The 24,684-nt window shown below is 43.2% G+C and overlaps 1 protein-coding gene across 8 annotated transcripts in view; it reads left to right on the top strand.

Moving 5' to 3' along the window:
- The window catches only part of MAP7 (microtubule associated protein 7), a 215,673-nt gene that overhangs the window by 130,874 nt on the left and 60,115 nt on the right, over positions 1-24,684 (top strand). For all 8 annotated transcript variants that reach the window (XM_068231650.1, XM_068231645.1, XM_068231646.1 and 5 more), the window contains exon 2: positions 11,899-11,982. In XM_068231650.1, the coding sequence (XP_068087751.1) occupies positions 11,899-11,982 (84 nt within the window). The remainder of the gene's footprint in view (positions 1-11,898; positions 11,983-24,684) is intronic.

The raw sequence follows: 24,684 nt of genomic DNA, 5'->3' as shown, positions 1-24,684 counted from the left end.
CTGGCACTGGAATAGGTATTTGTGCTCTCCTGTGCTTCTCTGCTATTTGGATGAGGAGAGAGATTTGCCCCTACCCCTTATTGCCGGAGTGGCGAGGGATATAGACTCCTGTATAAAATCTAAAGACCCCATATCATCTGTCTGACAACACTTACTAAGGGGGAGGTTGAGGATTTTTTATACTGGACACACTTGCTGAGGGGGGGGTCACGGGACCAGCGATTTTTATGATGTCCACACTTAGGCCTCTCCCCCCAACCCCTTCCCGCACAGCCATGTTAAATTAAGAGCTGGAGGGACATGGGTGATCAGAAAAGATTAGACAGGGTTAAACATTGATTTTAACAATGTTTGAAGTTTATGTTGAAACAACTCACATTTTCATGATGAGATAATTAGGTCTCCAGTGAATCCTATCTCTAATTTTAGTGAGCACCCAGCTATCATCGGCTCCCCTCATCATCTGCCTCCTATATTCTGTAAGTAGAGACCTGCATTATCCCATCATGCCCCACCCGGCTTCTCTTTCATGGCACCCTGCTGGAAAAGATTTCTGGGGAGAACATTGTTATTGGTATTAGTAGTAAATTCAATGGCTGTCCTTTTTTTTTTGCACTTAATATGTTCTTTGTCAAAGAAACCTGAAGTGAGAACAATATGAAAGCCGCCGTCAATTCGAATTGCATAATGGTTGTGCTAATCATTTGGCTCTAGCAGTTCTTGAGTCACATCTGAAAAAAGCATGCGGTCATGTATGGCCAACCTTTATATGCCATCTCTGTTTATCGTAGCAGCTCATTAGATGATTTCGTATAGTGTATTAACTGCTCTGACACAGGAGAATTTGGGGTTCTTTTAGTCAGGGTGGAAGTTACTGCAAACATTTGTTTTTGGTTTTTAATTATGGGATTTTCACAAAAGTATGTCCTGGTTTTCAACATACATGTCTCACCGTGTTCTAAGCATGATGTTCACTGTGACAGTTTATATAACATTAGTGCAGTAAAAAGTCTGTTACAACTATGGAATTAATGAGCTGGATACTGGCATGCCCTAGTATTATTTCCTTCATATTCTAAGTGCACTCAGATTTATTGGGCTCTGAAGGCTGCCGAGCTTCCATTATGTTATTGCTGCTACTGTTCAGAGTCTGAATGAAATGATCTGTGTATCCAAAATAAACAGCTCTGGCCTGCCAGTGTTTTCATAACTGGCCAGTATGTACCATGCAAGCCTTTGAAATTTCTGCAGCCTCAAGCAGAACTCCATACAATCTGCTTTGTGAGCATTTCTTTTCTCATATACACTTGCTCAGCCTGTTGATCTGGCATTATGGTGTTAATGCATAAAATCACCCTTCTGTAAATGAAAAAATAACTGTTGTGTTGCTATCCTTCCTGGATGATCCTACGTTAGCAGTCCCGATGACACTGTTTTTGTGCAGAGCATGTCTTAATTCACTTGTACGGTATCGCACCATAATGTCATTATCGTAAACATTTGTTTATAGTAAACGAAATGTCCAGGTCCTGGCCAAGCACCATTTTAATATATGGGCGTAAGGCCTGATATAGAATACAGTAGAACTTCTATTATAGTTAATCTGTTTTTTGGCCCCTGTGGTATTCTGTATCCAGTTATAGTGGAAAGTGGGCGGGCTTATGAGTCATACGTTAGTTGGAGATCCTGAACTGTGGTGGTGGGCAGGCTGGCAGCCATTTGTAGCCTGATCGCTATCTGCACACTACTTGGAGTCTGCATGGATTACCTCAAAAGCACTGGTGGGTGCATGGGCTCAAGACTTCAAGCGGCATCTACTAGTGAGACCTGCCTTATCACTGAGGGAATTGCCTGTCATCTGTGACTTGCTTGTGCATGGCTGCAATGCTGCAGTATTATCCAGGCTGCACAGAAATGTGGACAGAGGAGTACACTATAAGTACTGTACCTGAATTTACTGGTGAGACCTATGCTTCCTGTGCAAGCTGCTGCGTGATTATTGCATGCAAATCCCTGCATATTAAGCACCGTGAGTTTTTGATCTAGTTTAAACACTGTCTGTGCTTACTTGCTGAAGCGTTGAGAAGAAAAATGACTGCCAATTATTAACTGAATTGAGATACAGTACTACAGTATACTTTGTGTTCTAGCAAGACAATTTTTGATATAGTAAACTACTATAAAGGGATTCTACTGTATACACAAAAGAAAATTTGTTGAGGACAATCAAGAAGAAACACATTATATTATTTTGTAGTGTAATGTAAAAGAAGAAATCTGTGGCATATTTATCTGTGGTGCTATGCAGTGTACAGAATGCTAATGACTAAGGCTACTTTCACACTGCTGTGCGTTGCAATCACACAATATAATCACGTATCGCACACAATGCCATTACTTTGTAAAGGGCATGTTAGCAGATCTGTGCAACGGAATACATTGGCATAATGCAAGGCATTACTCAGCCCCAGCACACACCATTTGTGTGCTGTAAAAAACATATACAAAATGTATATGTAAAAATATATACCGTATATAACTATACTGTAAAAAAAACCTCAAAACACTGCACTAGTGCTATGCAAGTCTTGCCTAGCTTACTATTCCCTGTGTATTTTTCCATAGGCAGTAGAGCACAAGAGAACAACACTGCTTCTGTTCTAGCTGACACAGGCTGGCATTAGGTGCTGCATGCTGTGGAAGCATGAGAGATGACATTGCTGTGGCCTTGGGATTAGTAGTTTGTGCTGAACTAATAAGGGATTGGGAGTGCTGATATTTATTGATTTCTATAGCTTCAGTGGTGCTGCAAAAAGTAAAAAACCCATACGCTTGTGGTAATCAACATTGATTGGCTTGTATAAAGGTGCCCATTAACGGCAGACAAAAATCTTGCCATGGGTACGGACCGTAAGATTGTAGGTTTGACACGTTCATTTTCTACCCACAGCATTAAAGAATCCAAATTATTCCGGTTACTGAAGCCAGTTGCGATCGCATCTATGAAAACTGACCAGCCAGTCCTTTAAACGATGAATAATGTGGTCACTCAAGATCGATTGGGTCCACCAGCTTCTCTGTTTTCAAGCAATGCAATCCAAATAAACCGATGGAAAATATGACCGTTCACTAAAAATTCTGTCATTTTGACAGACAATTGCTCTTTTCACGCCACATCTTGTATCCATTGTTTACCGAAAATTAGTTAAATGACTGTTACAGGCAGCTGACGAACTGTGACGCTCGTTCATTTTGAAAGACTGTCATGACGGATCACATCACAGTCTATGGATTTAAGCAAAAAAAATAGTTTCATTTGATAGGTCATTCGCGCCATGTTTACGTCGCGCCACTTCCAATGCCAAAATATAGATCATGGAATGATCGTTTGGCAAAGTCCTACTATCTCTAATCTTTCTGTGGGTACTCTGCTTAAAAATCGCACCGTTTACTAATACTGACCAAATATAACACGTCACCATGGGCAGCACAGTGGCGTAGTGGTTAGCACCCTCGCCTTGCAGCGCTGGATTCACAGTTTGAGTCCCAGCCAGGGCATTAACTGCATCGAATGTATTTGTTCTCCCCATGTTTGTGTGGGTTTCCTCTGGGCACTCCGGTTACCTCCCACATCCCAAATAACATTACTGATAAGTTAATTGGCTTCCCCCTAAATTGGACATAGATTATGATACATACACTACCTGATGCATACATAGACATCTGACTATGGTAGGGATAAGATTGTGAGCCTCTCTGAGGGGACAGTTAGTGACAAGACAATATACTCTGTACAGCGCTGCTGAAGATATTGGCACTATATAAATACTAAATAATACAAGAATGACAAGAAATGGCAGGGGGTGGATGCTGCCATTGGTAGCTTACAATTGCAATTCAAGGTTATGGATAAGGGCCCATTTGCACTGAAAATCGTGATCAGTGTTGTGCGCTGTGATCGCAATTTTCAGTTTGTACTGAGTATGCATTTCTCAGCTACTTACGGGTGCTATCCGCATGTGCGATTGCATTACCCAACATGAAAAAAAAACAATGGAAACTTTTGTCTAATGGATTTGCATTTGCTATGCAATTTGCATAGATTTCTACTGATTTGACACGAACGCAAATGCAACAAGACTGCAGCAGGCAGTGCAATTGCTTTTTGCAGAAAATTGCAATGCACCACTGAAGGCGCATCAGGATTTTCATTATTTCACCAGTCTCCTTGTGATCATCAAAATGAATGCACTTTGAAAATCAGATTGAAGCGCATGCAGTTTGGAAGGGCCCTTGGTGTATAGTCATCTGCTTTATGACTGAATAGCAGCATTCATTTTTTGCATACTCTTAAAAGGAACCTAAACTGAGAAGGATATGTATTTTTCCTTTTAAAATAATACAAGTTGCCAGACTCTCCTGCTGATCCTCTGCCTCTAATACTTTTAGCCACAACCCCTGAACAAGCATGCAGATCAGGTGCTCTGACTGTAGTCAGACTGGATTAGTTGCATGCTTGTTTCAGGTGTGTGATTCAGCCACTACTGCAACTAAAGACATCAGCAGAAGAGTCAGGCAACTGGTATTGTTTAAAAGGAAACATCCATATCCCTCTCAGTTTAGGTTCCGTTTAAAGGATACCCGAACTGACATGTGTCATGATGAGATAGACTTGTGTATGTACAGTGCCTAGCACACAAATAACTATGCTGTGTTCCTTTTTTTTTCTTTCTCTGCCTGAAAGAGTTAAATATCAGGTATGTAAGTGGCTGACTCAGTCCTGACTCGGACAGGAAGTGACTACAGTGTAACCCTTACTGATAAGAAATTCCAACTATAAAACCCTTTCCTAGCATAAAATTGCTTCTGAGAGCAAGAAAGAGGTAAAAAGGGGAATTTCTTATCAGTGAAGGTCACATTATAGTCACTTCCTGTCTGAGTCAGAACTGAGTCAGCCACTTACATACCTGATATTTGACTCTCTTAGGCAGAGAAAGAAAAAAAGGAACACAGCATAGTTATTTGTGTGCTAGGCACTGTACTTACACATGTCTATCTCATCATGTCACATGTCAGTTCAGGTATCCTTTAAAGGGGAACTGAAGTAAGAGGCATACGGAGGCTGCCATATTTATTTCCTTTTCATCAATACCAGTTGCCTGGCAGCCCTGTTGATCCTCTGCCTCGTAGGCCCCGTTCACACTTGTGTTTTGGCAAGTAAACGGACCGGATCCTGATCGGATCCTGATCGGATCCTGACCTAATCCTAATCAGAATCGTTCCGATCCGGATCCGGTCCGTTTGTATCAGGCATGTATCAGGCATGCATCAGGCTGCCATCCGGATCCGTGGGCAAAAAATAGCGAAATTAAAAAAAAAAAAATGTTGGGGTCAGCAGAAGGTGCACCTGGTGCACCTGTAGAATCAGGTTCCTTCGCTGTAGGCCTCACCTCCACCTCCGACATTCTGCCAAACAGCTCCAGCACGTCTGTCACTGCTGCTCGACTCCAGACATGCTTGGCCCATGTGTCCTCATCCGAAATGGCCGCTTGGATACGCATAGGAAGTGGGGTAGAACTTCAGGTTTTTGTAGGCAGTGTGTTCTGTGCCTTCCGTTCCCCATTGGTTTCTGTGTTCCTGATGGTGCTGTCAGGCTCAGGTCCGGCCCAGGTCCGGGTGCGTGGGCCGGAGATCCGGACCCAAAAAATAGCGCATGTTGGAAAAGAGTCCGGAGTCCGGATCCGATCCGGCTCCGTACTGTACGGAACGGACACGTGTGAACGTCCGCATAGCCTTTACATTGCTATGCGGAACGTACGTTCCGTTTGTACAGTATGCGGTCCGGATCAGATCCGGAAAATCCGGATAGCGAACGCTAATGTGAACCAGGCCTAATACTATTAGCCATAGCCCCTGAACAAGCATGCAGCAGATCAGGTGTTTCAGACTTTAAAGTCAGATCTGACAAGACTAACTGCATGCTTGTTTCTGGTGTTATTCAGATACTACTGCAGAGAAATGGACCAGCAGGGCTGCCAGGCAACTGGTATTGATTAAAAGGAAATAAATATGGCAGCCTCCGTATACCTCTTACTTCAGTTCCCCTTTAAAGCAAAAAAAGAGCACTTTTACTTACCAGGGGTTTCCTACAACCCTCCCCCACCCCGAGTTTCCTGGGTGCCCTGTGTTGTTCCACTGTCGCATACTACAGCGCATGCACTGCGCCTCCATGATTGTGCTCCTGCTGGGAGTGCGATTGAGGGACAGGGTCTTGGGGAACCCGGAGGACAATATGGGACATCAAAGACTACGGGAGTCCGGCCCCAGGTAAGTAAAAGTCAACTTTTCCCCCTCCTCAGATGTCCTTTTAAAGCAAACGTAAGAAGAAAGCTGCTGGCGCGGATTCTCTTGTTCATGGATACACATCCCTTTAAACGAGCGCAACTGCACAGTTTCAGGCACGGCTGCGCTTGTACACAGCATGGTGTATGGCCACGAGAACATATGTTCAGTGGGACCTAGTACTGGAACAGCAGCAACCTGAAAGGATGGGGCAGCCTTAGGAATATTCAGAGGCTTCCTCTGCTGAAATAAGTATAAGTTTATAGCTTTTTTTTTTTTTTTTTAGTGCAGGTTTGCTTTTATTCTCCTTGTGCTTGAGAATTATTTCTCCTTTTAAATATTCTCCCTACACTAGTCCATGCATATAAATAAAGCATCTAAGAGTGCTAGCTTGTTAGTCACTTTTGTCGCCTGTAAGAACTGTGCTTGAATTAATTCTAACAATGGTTTGCACTGTTTGGCTAGTTGTCTGCTGTTACGTGTAACTGCAGTGAAGAACAAAGTACCTGTGAGTGTGCAATGACTGGTTTTACAGGTCGGCATAATAAATATGTCAGAGCAAAAGCAAAAGCCTATAATGATTTGCCATGTCACTGATCATCCTAGAAGCAGGAAATGGATTAAGCTAAGAAGTGGGTTGAACACCTGACCTGTTTAGAATCTTGCATGGCCATTTAAAGCCGGCCTCTGTCACATGAGTGTCCTCTGATTGGCTGCTTGATTAATGACCAGAACAGTTTTAAGAAAATACAATCACATAGTGCCCTCTAGAGTTGGAAACCTGTTTCTTACAAAAAGACACCTATTTTATTTTTCTAACTTGTTTATCTGGTAGTGTCCATCTATTTGAATGTTAGTACTTTTTTATCTTGCATATTTTTCACCTTGCACATCTTAGCAAAAAAGGGGGTTTTAAGGTCTGTTGGTTTGGAAACTGCTATGAAAATATATTTTTTCATGCCACATTTATGACCTTTTAAATTACTCATCAAATGTTTGTTGTTTACATTAATGGACCTTGCCACTGCATGTTACTGGAAGCTGGGAGCCAGATTTCTACTGTGCACTGAGCTTCTCCAGTTAACCACTTCGCATCCAGACCTTGTTTTGTACTTATTGACCAGAGCAGTTTTGACAGTTTAGCTATGTCCCTATTTAATCAGAAATAACTTTATCCCTACTTATGACACAGAAATGAAATATATATTGTTTTTTTCAAGACAAACTAGGCTTTCATTGTATGCCATTTTTTCCCTCAAACTATTTTGTTTTCTATGAATTTTAATGGGAAAACAAAGAAAAAAATAGAAAAAACATGTATTTTTTCAGTTTTACCAATTCCAGTTTAAAAATAAAAAGTGCTACTGTAGATTAAAAACACACATTTTGTTTGGCAATTCTTACTGCTTATCACAAAACTTAGATTATGTTCCTGTCACAATTTATGGTGAAGATATTTGATTCTGAAATAGTGCTACAGAGTGTGTTTTTCACTATGAAATGAGAAAATACAAGTATTTTTCATAGTAAAAATCAATCTCATTAGCTCAGGAAACTTATATTCCCATTCACCAATTAGTGCTGCATCAGATAGTGCCAGAAATGTGCACAGGAGCAAGCCCAATCCTGCACAGCACTGCTTCTGCTACAAGACGTATATCTACTGACCTGTGGCTTAGATGAAGTCCCAGAGGACGTATATCTACTGACCTGTGGACGAAGTGGTTAATATTACAAGTGAAGAAATCTATACAGATCTGCTTAGTTATTGATATTGCCCAACATGGTGAAATTCGCGAAACAAGATTGTATTTTGCAATTTTTGTTGTGAAAACACCGGACCTGAAGTGGTTCAATAATGCCAGTTGCCTAACTGCCTGGCATGGATCTTTGGCTTCAGGAACGTCTGAATCACATATCTAACACAAGCATGTGTATTTAACATCATTTGAGTTCAGTCAGAGCACCGGATCTGAATGCTTGTTTTTGGATTGTGGATTACGTTCTATTTCCATTGTGTGATAGGTCTGTTTGCAAATCGTTTGCGGCACCAGTGCTGTTGTGAAGCCCCAGCCAAATGCTGCATGTTCGTACATAGCAGAAACAGGCCCTCAATGTATTGGAGACAGAAGATCAGTGGGGCTGCTAGGCAAGCGGCATTCCTTTAAATGGAAAGAAATATGAAAGCCTCCATAGCTATTTCACTTTTAATCTGGCAATCTCACTGTTGGATGGAGTGATTTGACTGGCTACGAGGGGTTTAACAGATAAGTTTCTGTTTTAGTGATTTTTTTCAGGTTTTACATCATGATACTCTGGTCTTACCAAAGGTTCTAATATAAAACTATCATAGTCTCCACTTTAAAAATATGTATGTATGTCTGCTGACGGTAATACATTTGTGTGCAGTAGCCTCTGCAGGTTTCCTTTTTGCACTCTATCCATTTTAATAAATGCCTTTAGAGGGCTCTCTTTATCTTCTTCTGTAACCCTACACCCCATTATTATCATTACAGTTATGTTTCTAATATAGTTTATTTTCCCCTTCACACCACACCCTATCTGTAACACTTCCTCTCAGCCTTTGTATTTGCAGGGTGTTTTCATTTGTCATAAATGTACCTGCTTGTTGGTATAATTGTGTACCCTGTTCTCAAAAACTAGTTTTCACTTCTGTGTAACGCATTAATTGCTGTAGCTGAACACTCATCCTCTTGGCATATTTTCCGCTTTTACTAGTTAAAAGGTAGTGACTAAAGCTACGTACACACATGCGACAACGATCGTTCGTTGTCAACGACGAACGAACTTTTAATTGACGAAAGAACGACCTAAGTAAAGTTAGTTTTAAAAGGTGTGTAACGATCACATCGTTAGAACGAACGTTACATCACGTAAAAGCACCTATTGCGCCTGCGCATAAAAATGAAGTTCCATGGAGAAATAGTGAAATGCGCATGTCAAGCCTAGTACGAACGACCGTTTCCAACAATGTACTACTTTTGCAAACGATCGTCGTTGGGAAAAATCCGCCAAGCTAGATCGTTTGTTTATAACGATCTAGCTCGTCCGTCGTCAGACTTAATGGTCAGCTGCTTTTTTTTCAACTATAGTAGTTTGAAACGATCGGGGGAACGATCGTTTCAAACGACTATAGTCGCATGTGTGTACGCACCTTAAGGATTATCAATGAGATGCAGATAATTCTGAATGAATGCAGAATTATGCAAATATCGTATGTGCAGCTTAAAAATGAACCAATCGAATCCTGCCATAGCAGAATGTGATTGGTCCATTTTTAAGCTGCAAAAAATTGCAGCTTAAAAATTATTTGTACCTCATTGACCATCCCTTCTAGTGACCCTGAAGGTAACAGTAGGTGAAGGTTGGCCCGCAAGCAGAGTGCATCGTTTCTGGTGTGACCTATAAAATCCTATACAGAGCATCTTTTTCTGAACACTGTTGATGAATTGGGCCTGTTTTCCATAGGTGGATGAAATGGGTGCTTTGTGTAGCGGTTGAAGCTGCCAGACACAAGATCCTTTTGGTTGTAATTTCATGCAGCTGAATGCTTTGGCAACACCATGAATTAGGATTTGACATAAGGTGGTCTTACTTTGCAGAAAAAAACAGGACTTGTGTGGGTGGAGCTGCCTTTACAACTCCTGTGCTGAGTGCTAGCACGCATCTAATCTCTGCGCAGCTGACAGGTGGTGAATTCATAACCTCCAGCCTTCCGCTGAAAAGGAACCTTAAAGGGAACTTGAAGCAAGAGGTATATGGAGGCTGCCCTATTTATATCCGTGTAATCAATACCAGTTTCCTGGCAGTTTTGGCTGCAGTAGCATCTGAATCAAACACATGAACCAAGCATGCATCTACTCTTGTAAGATTTTTTTTGTCAGAAACGCCTGATCTGCATGCTTGTTTAGGGTCTTTGCCTAAAAGTGTTTGAGGCAAAGAGGAATTAAGATGTAATGGGGCCCTAGACTAGGTAGTATATTTGGGACCTCCTTAACCTGCCTGGCGTTCTATTAAGATCGCCAGGCAGGCTGCGGGAGGGTTTTTTTTTAATAAAAAAAAAACTATTTCATGCAGCCAACTGAAAGTTGGCTGCATGAAAGCCCACTAGAGGGCGCTCCGGAGGCGTTCTTCCGATCGCCTCCGGCGCCCAGAATAAACAAGGAAGGCCGCAATGAGCGGCCTTCCTTGTTTTGCTTACATCGTCGCCATAGCGACGAGCGGAGTGACGTCATCGACGTCAGCCGACGTCCTGACGTCAGCCGCCTCCGATCCAGCCCTTAGCGCTGGCCGGAACTTTTTGTTCCGGCTAAGCTGGGCTCAGGCGGCTGGGGGGACCCTCTTTCGCCGCTGCTCGCGGCGGATCGCCGCAGAGCGGCGGCGATCAGGCAGCACACGCGGCTGGCAAAGTTGCCGGCTGCGTGTGCTGCTTTTTATTTCAGCCAAATCGGCCCAGCAGGGCCTGAGCGGCAGGCTCCGGCGGTACTGGACGAGCTGAGCTCGTCCAGACCGCCCAGCAGGTTAAAGAAGGTGGCAGTTGAGGTGCTTGACACCTACCAGGCCCCAAGCACCTGCCTAGGTTGCCTGGTGGATGATTCTGCTCTGGTCAGAGGATCAGCTGGACAGAAAAGGCAACTGGTATTGTTTAAACTTAAACATGTCTGCCTCCATATCGCTCTAACTTTAGGATCCCTTTAACCACTTCAGCCTAACTGGACGAGTATACATGTCCAGTGTAATTGTGGAGAGTGCACAACCAGTTTGTTACTAAATGAGGCACATGTGGTATCATTTGTAAGAGTTGTAGAATACATTTGGTGTGTTTTAAAGCTTGGACACACATCACATGAGAAATGGGTAGGGACAAACTCAATCCAACATAAAAATTAATTTTCAAAATTATGATCGAACTTGGGAAAGTATTAGTACAGCTGCACAAGACATATGGTGTAACTTTTAACCGTGGTTAGTAGAATAGATTTTAGGGTGTTTTACGGTTAAGGACTATGTCTTGTGTATTCTTTTTAGTAACAAACTGAATCAAAAACAATAAAAAAATTTGTATATTCTGCACCAAAACCAAGACTTGTAAAATGAAAACAAAGTGAAAAAATATTAAAAAAAATAACATTGTTACCTTAGGAACGTGGTGTTTTAAATATGTATGCCATGAGGGTATATTAGTGTTATTTTAGCAAATAAGGTTTTTAATCATCGATGGTGTACAATGAGAAAGCAAAAGACACCTTAATTTCCAAATAAAATATTGTCATAATACATTGTACTAGGAACATAATCTCAATGTTGTAATAACCAGGATGGATGAGCAAATACAATTTGTGGGTTTAACTTCTAGTTTTTACAGAGAACGCAACGCAACTCGCACTGTGATTGTAGCCTATATGCTAAATAAGGCTTATATGCCTCCCCAATTGTGAAACAGCTATGCAGTGTGCATTCAAGTTCGTAAAATGTTGTTGTCATAGGTTGTTGGTATCTTTAACATTTGACTAATATCGTTCTCTTGTTTCATAGCTGCAGATGGTCTTCATTGTAAAAATCAAGAGAAGAAAGAGGGGTTGAGTCGCTCTGGAAAAGGTCATGCTTTATGGAAATCGGGTAAGTGTCTGCCAAATCCGACCACCCCCGCCCCCCCCCCCCCCCCCCCCTCCGTATAAGGGCACTAAAGCTAAGAAAAATTGTATATATTGTGGAAAGACCTTTGAAGAGTTTTTTTTTCTATTGTCTGTAACCGCTTCTGGGAGAATTTTCCTCTTCTACCTGTCCTGACAGGAAGGCTAGGTTCACAGTGGTGCTTTTCGGTGTGGCATAACTGTTACATTCTAATGCGGCTTGCAACACTGCAATGCACCACCTATAGTGACATTCACTTACTGCATGCAGGAAGTTACCGTGAATTGCGCATGTTAACAGTGACCGTAAGCATACTTTTCATTGACTGTTTGTTTCACTGTATTTGACGCAGAGCACGGATAATGTGCCCGCTTATTTCCCTTTTTGTTGCGTTCCTGCTGTCACGGGGAATGCTATGCAACTATGACTGTGAACCTAGCCTAAGTGATTAAATCTGTTCACAGACAAAAATGGAATACATACATACATATATGCATCGCACACACACGTACACACACACACACACACGTTTTTTTTTTTTTTTTAGTACCTAGCACCAACAGGGTCTATGTAAACATCATGGAGGTCTATTAAAGCGGATCCGAGATAAAAAACTAAGTATAACAAGTAAGTTGTCTATATATCTTATCTAAAGTTTAGGTAGTTTACACAGCATATCTAGTTGCAAACAGCTTTAAAACTTTGATTATTTCTTCCTGTGATACAATGAGGGCAGCCATGTTAAGTTTGTCACATTGTCACAGGCTGAGGGCTTGAGATGCCATAAGCTTGCCTGTGTGTAAATTCAGTCCCCTCTCCTCTGCCTCTGAAATCAATGGCTAGAAACCTCCTCCTCCTGCCCAGACTGAGCTCCCACAAAACCCTTGCCACAGTGCTAAGGCACAAAAGGGGCTGTGGGCGAGGCTTGTTTAGTTTATAGGGCATTCGAGTATTAAAACAAAACAAAAATAGTATTTGGCTTGAGGAATACCCTATAAACTATATGAAAGGAACACCATTATGCGATGAGTAAGAGAATATTGGGAGCAACACCACCATGAAGTCCAAAGAGCACAGCAGACAGGTCAGGGATAAGTTATTGAGAAATTTAAAGCAGGCTTGGGCTACAAAAAGATTTCCAAAGCCTTGAACATCCCATGGAGCACTGTTCAAGTGATCATTCAGAAATACAAGGAGTATGGCACAACTGTAAACAGAGGCGTCGCTAGGGCTAAAGATCCGAGGCACGTGCTCTCCGCCCACTGTGCCACGAACCTCTGTCACCTGATGCGGGGCACTTCAGTCCCCGTTTGTTGTTATGCTGCTCTCTTCTCCCCTTTCAGCATTGGCCAGCGTAGCATCACTCCAGCCGCTCCACCCCTTCTCCCTCCCTTCTCCCTGTCACCTCCAAGATTGGCCACACTGAAGCTCCGCCTCCCAGCCGTTTTGAACGGAGCGCGGTATTCCTGAAGTTCCTGGGCCTGGTGGGGAGAATATCAGCAGCCAGCAAGTTTCCGAGAAGAGCTGATTCAGTGGGCGGCGGCACCTGCACTTCCCAGCCACCGCACACACTGAAGCCTGAGGAGGATCGTGGAGCAAGCTGAAGACTGTCAGGGGAGAAGGACACAGAGCTGACAGCCAGAGCCATCCAGGGACACGGGGCATGTAGCAGCTAATCAGCAGGTCGGGGGAGGTAATATACTCTGGCTGGCTTTCAGTCTGGCTTCTTTCCTTTCTAGTGTCTCTCTCCCCTCTGCCCTCCCCCTCCCTTCTCTACCGTGTGGTGTGCTGAGAGAGAGAGAGAGAGAGAGAGTGTGTGTATGTATGTAGTATGTAAACTTTGCATGTGTGTGCCTCCATGTGTGTCTGTGTGTGTGTCTGTCTGTGTGGCTGTGCCCTATCCTGTTTGTATCTCTCTCTGTGCCATGTGTGTGTACAGTGTGTGTGTGTGTACAGTGTGTGTGTGTACAGTGTGTGTGTGTACAGTGTGTGTGTGTACAGTGTGTGTGTGTACAGTGTGTGTGTGTACAGTGTGTGTGTGTGTACAGTGTGTGTGTGTACAGTGTGTGTGTACAGTGTGTGTGTACAGTGTGTGTGTGTACAGTGTGTGTGTACAGTGTGTGTACGTGTGTGTGTGTGTGTGTGTACAGTGTGTGTGTGTGTACAGTGTGTGTGTGTGTGTACAGTGTGTATGTACATCTGTCTCTCTGTGCCCCGTCCTCTGCACTGACATCTCCTGCAGCACTTAATAGAGTACATAGTCATACTGCTCAATGTCCTCAGAGGAGCCCCAATATATTATCCCTACCATAGCCGTAGTCTAATGTCCTTCCATATTATTATTGTGTTTATTTAGCACTGACCTCTTCTGCAGCACTTAACAGAGTACATAGTCATGTCACGGACTGTCCTCAGAGAAGCTCACAATCTAATCTTGCCATAGTCATACTCTAATGTAATACCATAGTTTTATTATTATGTATTTATATAGCAGTGACATTTTCTGCAGCACTTTACAGAGCGCATAGTCATGTCCCTGACTGTCCTCAGGAGAGCTCACAATCGAATCCTGTCATAGTCTAATGTCCTACCATATTATTATTATTATTATTATGTATTTATATAGCACTGAGCCTGTACTGATAGTAAACTCTTTGAAATGTTGGCTGATCTCTGCTACCTTCAGTATGTACAGCGTAAGCTGCTACTCTGTGCCTGTACGGATAGTAAACTAGCTGCAGTGTGTGCTGATCTCTGCTACCTACAGTATACGCTATTACTCTGTGCCTGTACTGATTGTGAACTCACCAAAGTGTGGGCTGATCCCTGCAACCTTCAGTATGTAAAGTGTAAGCTTTTACTCTGTAAACAAGCAGAAGTGTGGTCTGATCACAGCGCCCTTCAGTATGTGTAATGTATGCTGTTACTCTGTTCCTGTACTGTTGGTAAACTATCTGCAGTGTGCTGATCTCTGTTGCCTACAGTATGTACAGTATAAGCTGTTACTCTGTGCCTGTACTGATAGTAAACTAGCTGCAGTGTGTGCTGATCCCTGCTACTTTCAGTATGTACAGTTTTAGCTGTAAAGCCTGGTACACACATACAATTTTGATTAGCCAATTTTAGCTCTGTTCATCAAATTCATTGTCTGTTGGCCCACTTACTGCATGGGGGTGGTAAAATTGGTCAGTGATTGATCAATCAAAATTGTATGTGCGTATACATCTTTGATCTGATCTATGCCTATACTGGTGGTAAATTATCTAAATAAAGGACATGGGGCTCCATCCAATATTTTGATGGGGAGGCCCGTTATCTGTAGCTTACACCGTTGCTAAGTTCATGTAAATTTGGCCCCACCCACTCACTATGGCCACACCCATGTTTTGCCGCTGCGCGCGCGCCGCATACGCCCCCCCACCTTGTGCCCACAGGTGCCCTCGATCTCCAAGGACCCTAGGAACGTCCCTGACTGTAAACCTACCAAGACAAGGACGTCCACCTAAACTCACAGGCCTAACAGGGAAAGCGCTGATCAGAAATGCAGTCAAGAGGCCCATGGTGACTCTGGACGAGCTGCAGAGATCTACAGCTCAGGTGGGAATCTGTCCAAAGGACATCTATCAGTTGTGCACTGCACAAAGTTGGCCTTTATGGAAGAGTGGCAAGAAGAAAGCCATTGTTAACAGAAAAGCATAAGAAGTCCCATTAGCAGTTTGCCACAAGCCATGGGGGGACACAGCAAACATGTGGAAGAAGGTGCTCTGGTCAGATGAGACCAAAATGGAACTTTTTGGCCAAAATGCAAAACGCTATGTGTGGCAGAAAACTAACACTGCACATCACTCAGAACACACCATCCCCACTGTCAAATATCGGGGGGTGCATCTCTTCAGCAGGGACAGGGAAGCTGGTCAGAGATGATGGGAAGATGGATGGAGCCAAATACAGGGCAATCTTGGAAGAAAACCTCTTGGAATCTGCAAAAGACTTGAGACAGGGGCGGAGGTTCACCTTCCAGCAGGACAATGACCCTAAACATAAAGCCAGGGCAACAATGGAATGGTTTTAAAACAAAACATATCCATGTGTTAGAGTGGCCCAGTCAAAGTCCAGATCTAAATCCAATCGAGAAACTGTGGCAAGATCTGAAAACTGCTGTTTACAAACGCTGTCCATCTAATCTGACTGAGCTGGAGCTGTTTTGCAAAGAAGAATGGGCAAGGATTTCAGTCTCTAGATGTGCAAAGCTGGTAGAGACATGATGCCGAACATCCGGGTCCCGGCTTGATGACGTCATCAAGCCGGGACCCGGATATTTAGCGTCACAGGGCTGAGTGAAGAGCGGTGAATGGAGGCTGGAGCTGCAGGATGATCGCAGGAACCAGGTAAGGTGAGATATTCATCTTGCAGGGGCATTTTTTTTACGATCCGACCACGGAGGGGGAAAGATGAATGATCACGCTGTTTGCTACAGCGATGATCGTTCATCTCCGGGGGAGTCACTAATTGGCTAAAAGGGAACATGTTCCCTTTTGCCAATTAGTTAGGCAGCTGACAGTGCCGGGGGGTGCGCTCTAAAGCGCACCTGTTCCTGCACAGCAGGGCTGCAAGCAGGTCAGTATATCTACGTGGCTGTGGCTTGGAGGGTGCCACAGCTGACGTAGATATACTGTAGTGGTGGGGAAAGTGGCTAAGTAACTCCGTGTTAAAGTGGCACTGAAGCGGGGGAAAAAAAACTTATGATATTTATTCTATGTGTAGTACGGATAGTTAATAATACAACATTAGTAGCAAAGAAAATAGTGTCATATTTTTATTTTCAGTTCTATACCTTTTTTAAAAAAAAATTGCTTCATTCTCCAATATATGCCGTTTACACATTTCACTCAGCATTTTCAATGGTTTCACAGAGCAGAGCTAATGACCTTTTCAACTTTCCTCTGCAGGAAAACCATAAACAAACTAAAAACAATGAGACAGTTGAGATAAGAGCTTCAAAAGACAGCACTGTCCTTGACTTTTTGGGGTCGCAGAGCTCAGTGAAGCTCTTTTGCATACATAACTGAAGTTTAACTCTTCTTGTACTGGAAACCACATGAGACGGATATGTGCTACTGTTTTATTTCTTAGCTGTACTACACATACTAATCATTCTCATCACTTTATTTTCACTTCAGATTCCCTTTAAGTCTGTCCTCAAGTCCCACTTGTAGAGCATTTTGTATTCAGGTGAAACTCAAAAAATTAGACTATATTGCAAAAGTCCTTTTATATCAGCAATTCAACTTAACCACTTAAAGGGAACCAGAGATGAACGTTTCACACAAAATAAACATATCAGTCGACAGCTTGTAAAGAATAAATGCTCTACCTGATAATTTCGCCGCTCTGGTGTGCCTTTTTGAGTGTTTTTTTTTTTTATCCATTATTTCTCCAGGAAAAATCCAATATGGCCGCCGGCTCACACCCATTCTGCTTCCAGGTTATGAGCTGTTCTGGATGTGCTGTCTAGGCTCTAGGAGACTATAAACAAGCAGGGCTGCTGCTGCATTCATTATTCTGGTATGCTGTGCAGCTGCCTGTAGGAAGTGTCTCTCATAAAAATGAAACTGCATGATGACTGCACAGTGCACACAGATCACACAGCCACACTTGTCTGTTGTTTGAGAGCTTCTTTCTCGGCAGCAGCAGCTCCTCCCAGTCATCAGAGCTCTGAGTATGCAAAGCAGGAAAGCTGAGCCAGGAGGGGGCAGGCTTGGGCTTGAAAAGACTTCACAGAAGACTGACTCAGCTATATTGATTCCAGGTCAAACCTAGACTGAATGCTCAGTCGGGGATTCTTAGCACAGCTGATAACAGGCAGATTTAGCAGAGAAGAATGAAACTAAAAGCAGGGTAAGTGTTTACTGTCATGTTCCCACTGATAAATGTAATAAAATACATAAGGGTGCTTCGTCTCTGGTTCTCTTTAAGGACCACAGGCTTACATCCCCCTAGTGACCAGGCCATTTTTTACAATTCAGCATACTGCAGCTTTAACAGTGTTGTGCTGCACGGCCGTACAACTTATACCACCCAAATAAATCTTGCCCTGTTTTCTTGCCACCAACAGAGCTTTCGGCTGCAGGCTTTATTTTTTTTTTTTTGCATTTGTCTTTCATTTTTCAATAAAAACATCTAATTTTGTTTCCCTCCCCCTGAGACTCTCCAGGGCGATCCAATCAAGGCGATCAGCTTATGAGAGGGGATCGCATGGTGAGCCACTCCAGGGGACAGCCAAGTGACAGGGCTGTCCCCAGTACAGCGCTGCAATAGATCGCAGCGCTGTACAATAAAAATGTTAATTTTTTTTTCTTACAGTCTGCCAGCAACGATCACCACTGGCAAACTGTTTACGGAGCTTTGCTCCGTCACCCAAGCGGGAATGCGCGATCCCCGCTAATCTCCTCCCCCAGGACGTGACAGCGTTAGGCGGTCCTCGGAGAGCTACCTTCCCTATCGGTGTTGGGCAGTCGGGAAGGAGTTATAAGGTGAAACTAATATGAGATGGGAACCCTTTGCAGGTGTTTTGGATTAATTAGCTGATTATAGTCTGACCCTATGAGCCTAGAATAGTGAACATATTCATAATATTCTAATGGTCTGAAATTTTGATTTGGGGTTCTTAGAAGCTATAAGCCATAATCGTAGCATACGCCGCATAAAAGGGTAGCAGACAGGAAGGGGGTATTGGGCACAGCGGCGCGGCGGGGAGGGGGGTCAGACCCCCCCTCCCTCACCTGGGTCCCCCATCTGCGCTCCCCCTCCAGATTAAGCTCAGCAGCAGCCCCTGCCACTATTAGTAAGAAGCAGCGGGCGGGGATGACTCACCTCTTCCCCGTTTCACTGTCGTCACTTCCTGCAATGCAGCCCACTATGGACGGCAATGGACGGCATTGCAGGAAGTGACAGCAGTGGAACGCGGAAGAGGTGAGTCATCCCCACCCACTGCCTCTTACTAATAGCGGCGGCTGCTGCTGCTGAACTTAAGCTAGAGGGGAGCGCAGATGGGGGACCCAGGGGAGGGAGGGGGGGTCCAACCCCCCTCCCCGCCACTGTGCCCAATACCCCCTTCCTTCCCGCTGCCCCTTCCAGCTTTGCAGCAAGTGTAGGACCGCCCCTGGGGGCAGGGCGCTATTTCTTCTTCTTGCTTGGACCGGCCCCTTCTTCTTGCTTGGACCGGCCCTGGGGGCAGGGCGCTATTTCTTCTTCCTTGAAGGTGGAGGCACTTAGACACATATACACATACATACATACATACATACATACATACATACAGGATCTTCTCCAAAAATTAGCATATTGTGATAAGTTCATTATTTTCTGTAATGTACTGATGAACATTAGACTTTCATATATTTTAGATTCAAATACACACAACTGAAGTAGTTCAAGCCTTTTATTGTTTTAATATTGATGATTTTGGCATACAGCTAATGAAAACCCAAAATTCCTATCTCAAAAAATTAACATATTTCATCCGACCAATAAAAGAAAAGTGTTTTTAAAACAAAAAAGGTCAACCTTCAAATAATTATGTTCAGTTATGCACTCAATACTTGTTTGGGAATCATTTTGCAGAAATGACCGCTTCAATGCGGCGTGGCATGGAGGCAATCAGCCTGTGGCACTGCTCAGGTGTTATGGAGGCTAAGGATGCTTCGATAGCGGCCTTAAAGAGAAACTCCGACCAAGAATTGAACTTTATCCCAATCAGTAGCTGATACCCACTTTTACATGAAAAATATGATTTTCACAAACAGACCATCAGGGGGCGCTGTATGACTGATTTTGTGCTGAAACCCCTCCCACAAGAGGCTCTGGTACCGTACGGTACTCTGGGCAAACTGCCACAATGTAACAATGACACACACAGGAAATGGCTGTTTATAGCTGTCTGTTAAAGCCAGAACAGCTACATAATTTGCCCACAGTAACAATGTCACCATGTAATACATGTCAGAATGTGAATCTGGGAGAGGAAAGATTTTACAATGAGCAAACTCTGACTAAATCATGTATACATAATTATATTAAAAATTAAGCACCTTTTTATATTAAATTATTTTCACTGGAGTTCCTCTTTAAGCTCATCCAGAGTGTTGGGTCTTGCGTCTCTCAACATTCTATTCACAATATCCCACAGATTCTCTATTGGGTTCAGGTCAGGAGAGTTGGCAGGCCAATTGAGCACAGTAATACCATGGTCAGTAAACCATTTACCAGTGGTTTTGGCACTGTGAGCAGGTGCCAGGTTGTGCTGAAAAATGAAATCTTCATCTCCATAAAGCTTTTCAGCAGATGGAAGCATGAAGTGCTCTAAAATCTCCTGATAGCTAGCTGCATTGACCCTGCCCTTGATAAAACACACTGGACCAACACCAGCAGCTGACATGGCACCCCAGACCATCACTGACTGTGGGTACTTGACACTGGACTTCAGGCATTTTGGCATTTCCCTCTCCAAAGTCTTCCTCCAGACTCTGGCACCTTGATTTCCGAATGACATGTAAAAGTTGCTTTCATCCGAAAAAAGTACTTTGGACCACTGAGCAACAGTCCAGTGCTGCTTCTCTGTAGCCCAGGTCAGGCGCTTCTGCCGCTGTTTCTGGTTCAAAAGTGGGTTCATGCTTCCATCTGCTGAAAAGCTTTATGGAGCTGAAGATTTCATTTTTCAGCACGACCTGTAAATGGTGTACTGACCATGGTTTTACTGTGCTCAATTGGCCTGCCAACTCTCCTGACCTGAACCCCATAGAGAATCTGTGGGATATTGTGAAGAGAAGGTTGAGAGACGCAAGACCCAACACTCTGGATGAGCTTAAGGCCGCTATCGAAGCATCCTGGGCCTCCATAACACCTGAGCAGTGCCACAGGCTGATTGCCTCCATTCCACGCCGCATTGAAGCAGTCATTTCTGCAAAAGGATTCCCGACCAAGTATTGAGTGCATAACTGAACATAATTATTTGAAGATTGACTTTTTTTTGTTTTAAAAACACTTTTCTTTTATTGGTCGGATGAAATATGCTAATTTTTTGAGATAGGAATTTTGGGTTTTCATGAGCTGTATGCCAAAATCATCAATATTAAAACAATTATCGTAAGAGAACAGAGGCGCCAGCAGAATAAAAGGTAATAAAAATTTTTTAAAGTTTGCTGGGAGGCAGTGGTGGACTTACCTCCGGAAAGCAGACTCAAAATACTGTCTGAATTAAACAAATACATTTATTATTGGTACCCCAAAAGATGCAACGCGTTTTGCAGGCACAGCCCGCTTCATCAGGCAATAAGATTGGGGACAAACAGTAGCTCGTCAGTAGCACGAATGGCACCTCTGGGTGACCTACCCCTACTTTCCTGATCTACAGAGAGCGACATCTTAATCCTGAGTGAGGACAGATCTAATCTCCTCACCTGCATCTACAGTGGTTGCCTAAGAGGAAACCCATGTTTGTGAGTATATTCATCTCACACTTACATTTATCCACGGTTTCCAATACATACTACACTATATTGGGCCCTCGGTGTCTCCTATTTAATATTAAAACAATAAAAGGCTTGAACTACTTAAGTTGTGTGTATTTGAATCTAAAATATATGAAAGTCTAATGTTCATCAGTACATTACAGAAAATAATGAACTTTATCACAATATGCTAATTTTTTTTAGAAGATCCTGTATATATGCTTGAAATATATTGCTTTGCATGTATGAATCTTTCATATATTAGTTTCACCTTTTAACCACTTAAGCCTATCTGGACAAATATGTTCGTCCAGATAGGCTGTGCTGCTGTCAGTTTGCGGTGCGTGCGCTCACCCGCCATTAGTCCCCCGATCAGTGAATGGGACTATAGTTCCCATTCACCAATCTAAGTCCCCCGCAGAAAAACCGATGGTCTCTTATCAGAGACTGCAGTATTTCTGCAAAAAAAAAAAAAAGTTCCCCGTCCTCTATCGAGTTCCTGGAAGCGTACGATCACTTTTTTGACACTGGCCATCTTGTGGCCAAATAGTAAACTACACCCACATGTATTTTTTAATAAATAAATACATTGTATTACATTTAAAAATTAGCTGTTTACTTCCCACACCAAAAATTACCCAAATAAAAATTATTAAAAAAAAAAAATTAAAAAAATTACAATTAAAAAAAAACATAAATAGTTACCGAAGGGTCTGAACTTTTTAAATATGCATGACAAGAGTATGTTAATATATATTTTTTTTAATTATAGGCTTGTAAATAGTGATGGACGCAAATTGAAAAAATTCACCTTTATTTCCAAATAAAATATCGGCGCCATAAATTGATAGGGACATAATTTAAACGTTGTAATAACCGGGACAAATGGGCAAATAAAATGCATGGGTTTTAATTACGGTAGCATGTAAAACTATAATGGCCAAAAACTGAGAAATAAATATTTTTTTCCATTTCTTTCTTAATCTTCCTGTTAAAATGGATTTGGAATAAATTAATTCTTAGCAAAATGTACCCTACAAAGAAAGCCTAAATGGTGGCGAAAAAAACAAGATATACATCATTTCATTGTGATAAGTAGTGATAAAGTTAATGGCGAATGAATGGGAGGTGAAAGTTTCTCAGATACAAAAAATGAACAACCCTGTGGGCTTAAAGGACTTACGAGCCCAAAAACTTTAAAAAAGTGAAGTACCTTAACCACGTTTAAATGCACGGAGGACGCCATCCGCTCCCTCCGTGCAGTTCCGCCTGGTCCCCGCAGTGTAATAGCCCCCCGTGCCGCTCCTGACCCCACAGATGGGATCGTACTCTCCTGATATGGCAGACGGAGCTGGCCGCGGCTGCGCAGTCCCCATACACGTGAGTGCGGCTGCGCAGCTCTAGGGCCTCCCCCCCCCGATCCACGCACAGCTGGCCGCGGCTGCGCAGTCCGCATACACGTGAGTGCGGCTGCGCAGCTGTAGGGCCTCCCCCCACGATCCACGCTACTGTGTGTGGATCGGGGGGGAGGCCCTAGAGCTACGCAGCCGCACTCACGTGTATGCGGACTGCGCAGCCGCGGCCAGCTCCGGCGGCCATATTAGGAGAGGAAGGAGAGCCCTTCCCAGTCCGTGCATTTAAACTTGATTAAGGTACTTCACTTTTTTAAATTTTTTGGGCTCGTAAGTCCTTTAAGTGGTTAAAGTGGTCTGAAACTCAGCATTTCTTCTTTGCTCTAAAAGATGCTTTACAGCCTTAAACCTACTGGCACAAACAAAAATTATAGCAGAACAGCGTTCAAACCAACACAGACAGCGTTCAAACACAGCACTTTATCCTGCCATGGAAAGCCCCTTCAGCTTAGGATCCGGTCTGAAGTGGAGATAACAGTATCTTTTATTTACATTCCTCAGTTGTACATCTTGTATCTTCTCAAAAAATTAGCATACTGTGATAAAGTTCATTATTTTCTGTAATGTACTGATAAACATTAGACTTTCATATATTTTATATTCAAATACACACAACTGAAGCAGCTCAAGCCTTTTATTGTTTTAATATTGATGATTTTGGCATACAGCTCATGAAAACCCAAAATTCCTATCTCAAAAAATTAGCATATTTCATCCGACCAATAAAAGAAAAGTGTTTTTAAAACAAAAAAATTCAACCTTCAAATAATTATGTTCAGTTATGCACTCAATACTTGGTCAGGAATCCTTTTGCAGAAATGACTGCTTCAATGCGGCGTGGCATGGAGGCTATCAGCCTGTGGCACTGCTCAGGTGTTATGGAGGCCCAGGATGCTTGGATAGTGGCCTTAAGCTCATCCAGAGTGTTGGGTCTTGCATCTCTCAACTTTCTCTTCACAATATCGCACAGATTCTCTATGGGGTTCAAGTCAGGAGAGTTGGCAGGCCAGTTGAGCACATTTTTACCATGGTCAGTACACCATTTACCAGTGGTTTTGGCACTGTGAGCAGGTGCCAGGTCGTGCTGAAAAATGAAATCTTCATCTCCATAAAGCTTTTCAGCAGATGGAAGCATGAACCCACTTTTGAACCAAAAACAGCGGCAGAAGCGCCTGACCTGGGCTACAGAGAAGCAGCACTGGACTGTTGCTCAGTGGTCCAAAGTACTTTTTTCGGATGAAAGCAACTTTTACATGTCATTCGGAAATCAATGTGCCAGAGTCTGGAGGAAGACTGGGGAGAGGGAAATGCCAAAATGCCTGAAGTCCAGCTTCAAGTACCCACAGTCAGTGATGATCTGGGGTGCCATGTCAGCTCTGGTGGTGGTTCACTGTGTTTGATCAAGGGCAGGGTCAATGCAGCTAGCTATCAGGAGATTTTGGAGCACTTCATACTTCTATCTGCTGAAAAGCTTTATGAAGATGAAGATTTCATTTTTCAGCACAACCTGGCACCTGCTCACAGTGCCAAAACCACTGGTAAATGGTTTACTGACCATGGTATTACTGTGCTAAATTGGCCTGCCAACTCTCCTGACCTGAACCCAATAGAGAATCTGTGGGATATTGTGAAGAGGAAGTTGAGAGATGCAAGACCCAACACTCTGGATGAGCTTAAGGCCGCTATCGAAGCATCCTGGGCCTCCATAACACCTGAGCAGTGCCACAGGCTGATTGCCTCCATGTCACGCCGCATTAAAGCAGTCA

This window comes from Hyperolius riggenbachi, chromosome 4 (assembly GCF_040937935.1).
Source record: "Hyperolius riggenbachi isolate aHypRig1 chromosome 4, aHypRig1.pri, whole genome shotgun sequence".
NCBI classification, from domain to species: domain Eukaryota; kingdom Metazoa; phylum Chordata; class Amphibia; order Anura; family Hyperoliidae; genus Hyperolius; species Hyperolius riggenbachi.
This window is presented reverse-complemented; position numbering and strand designations above follow the sequence as displayed.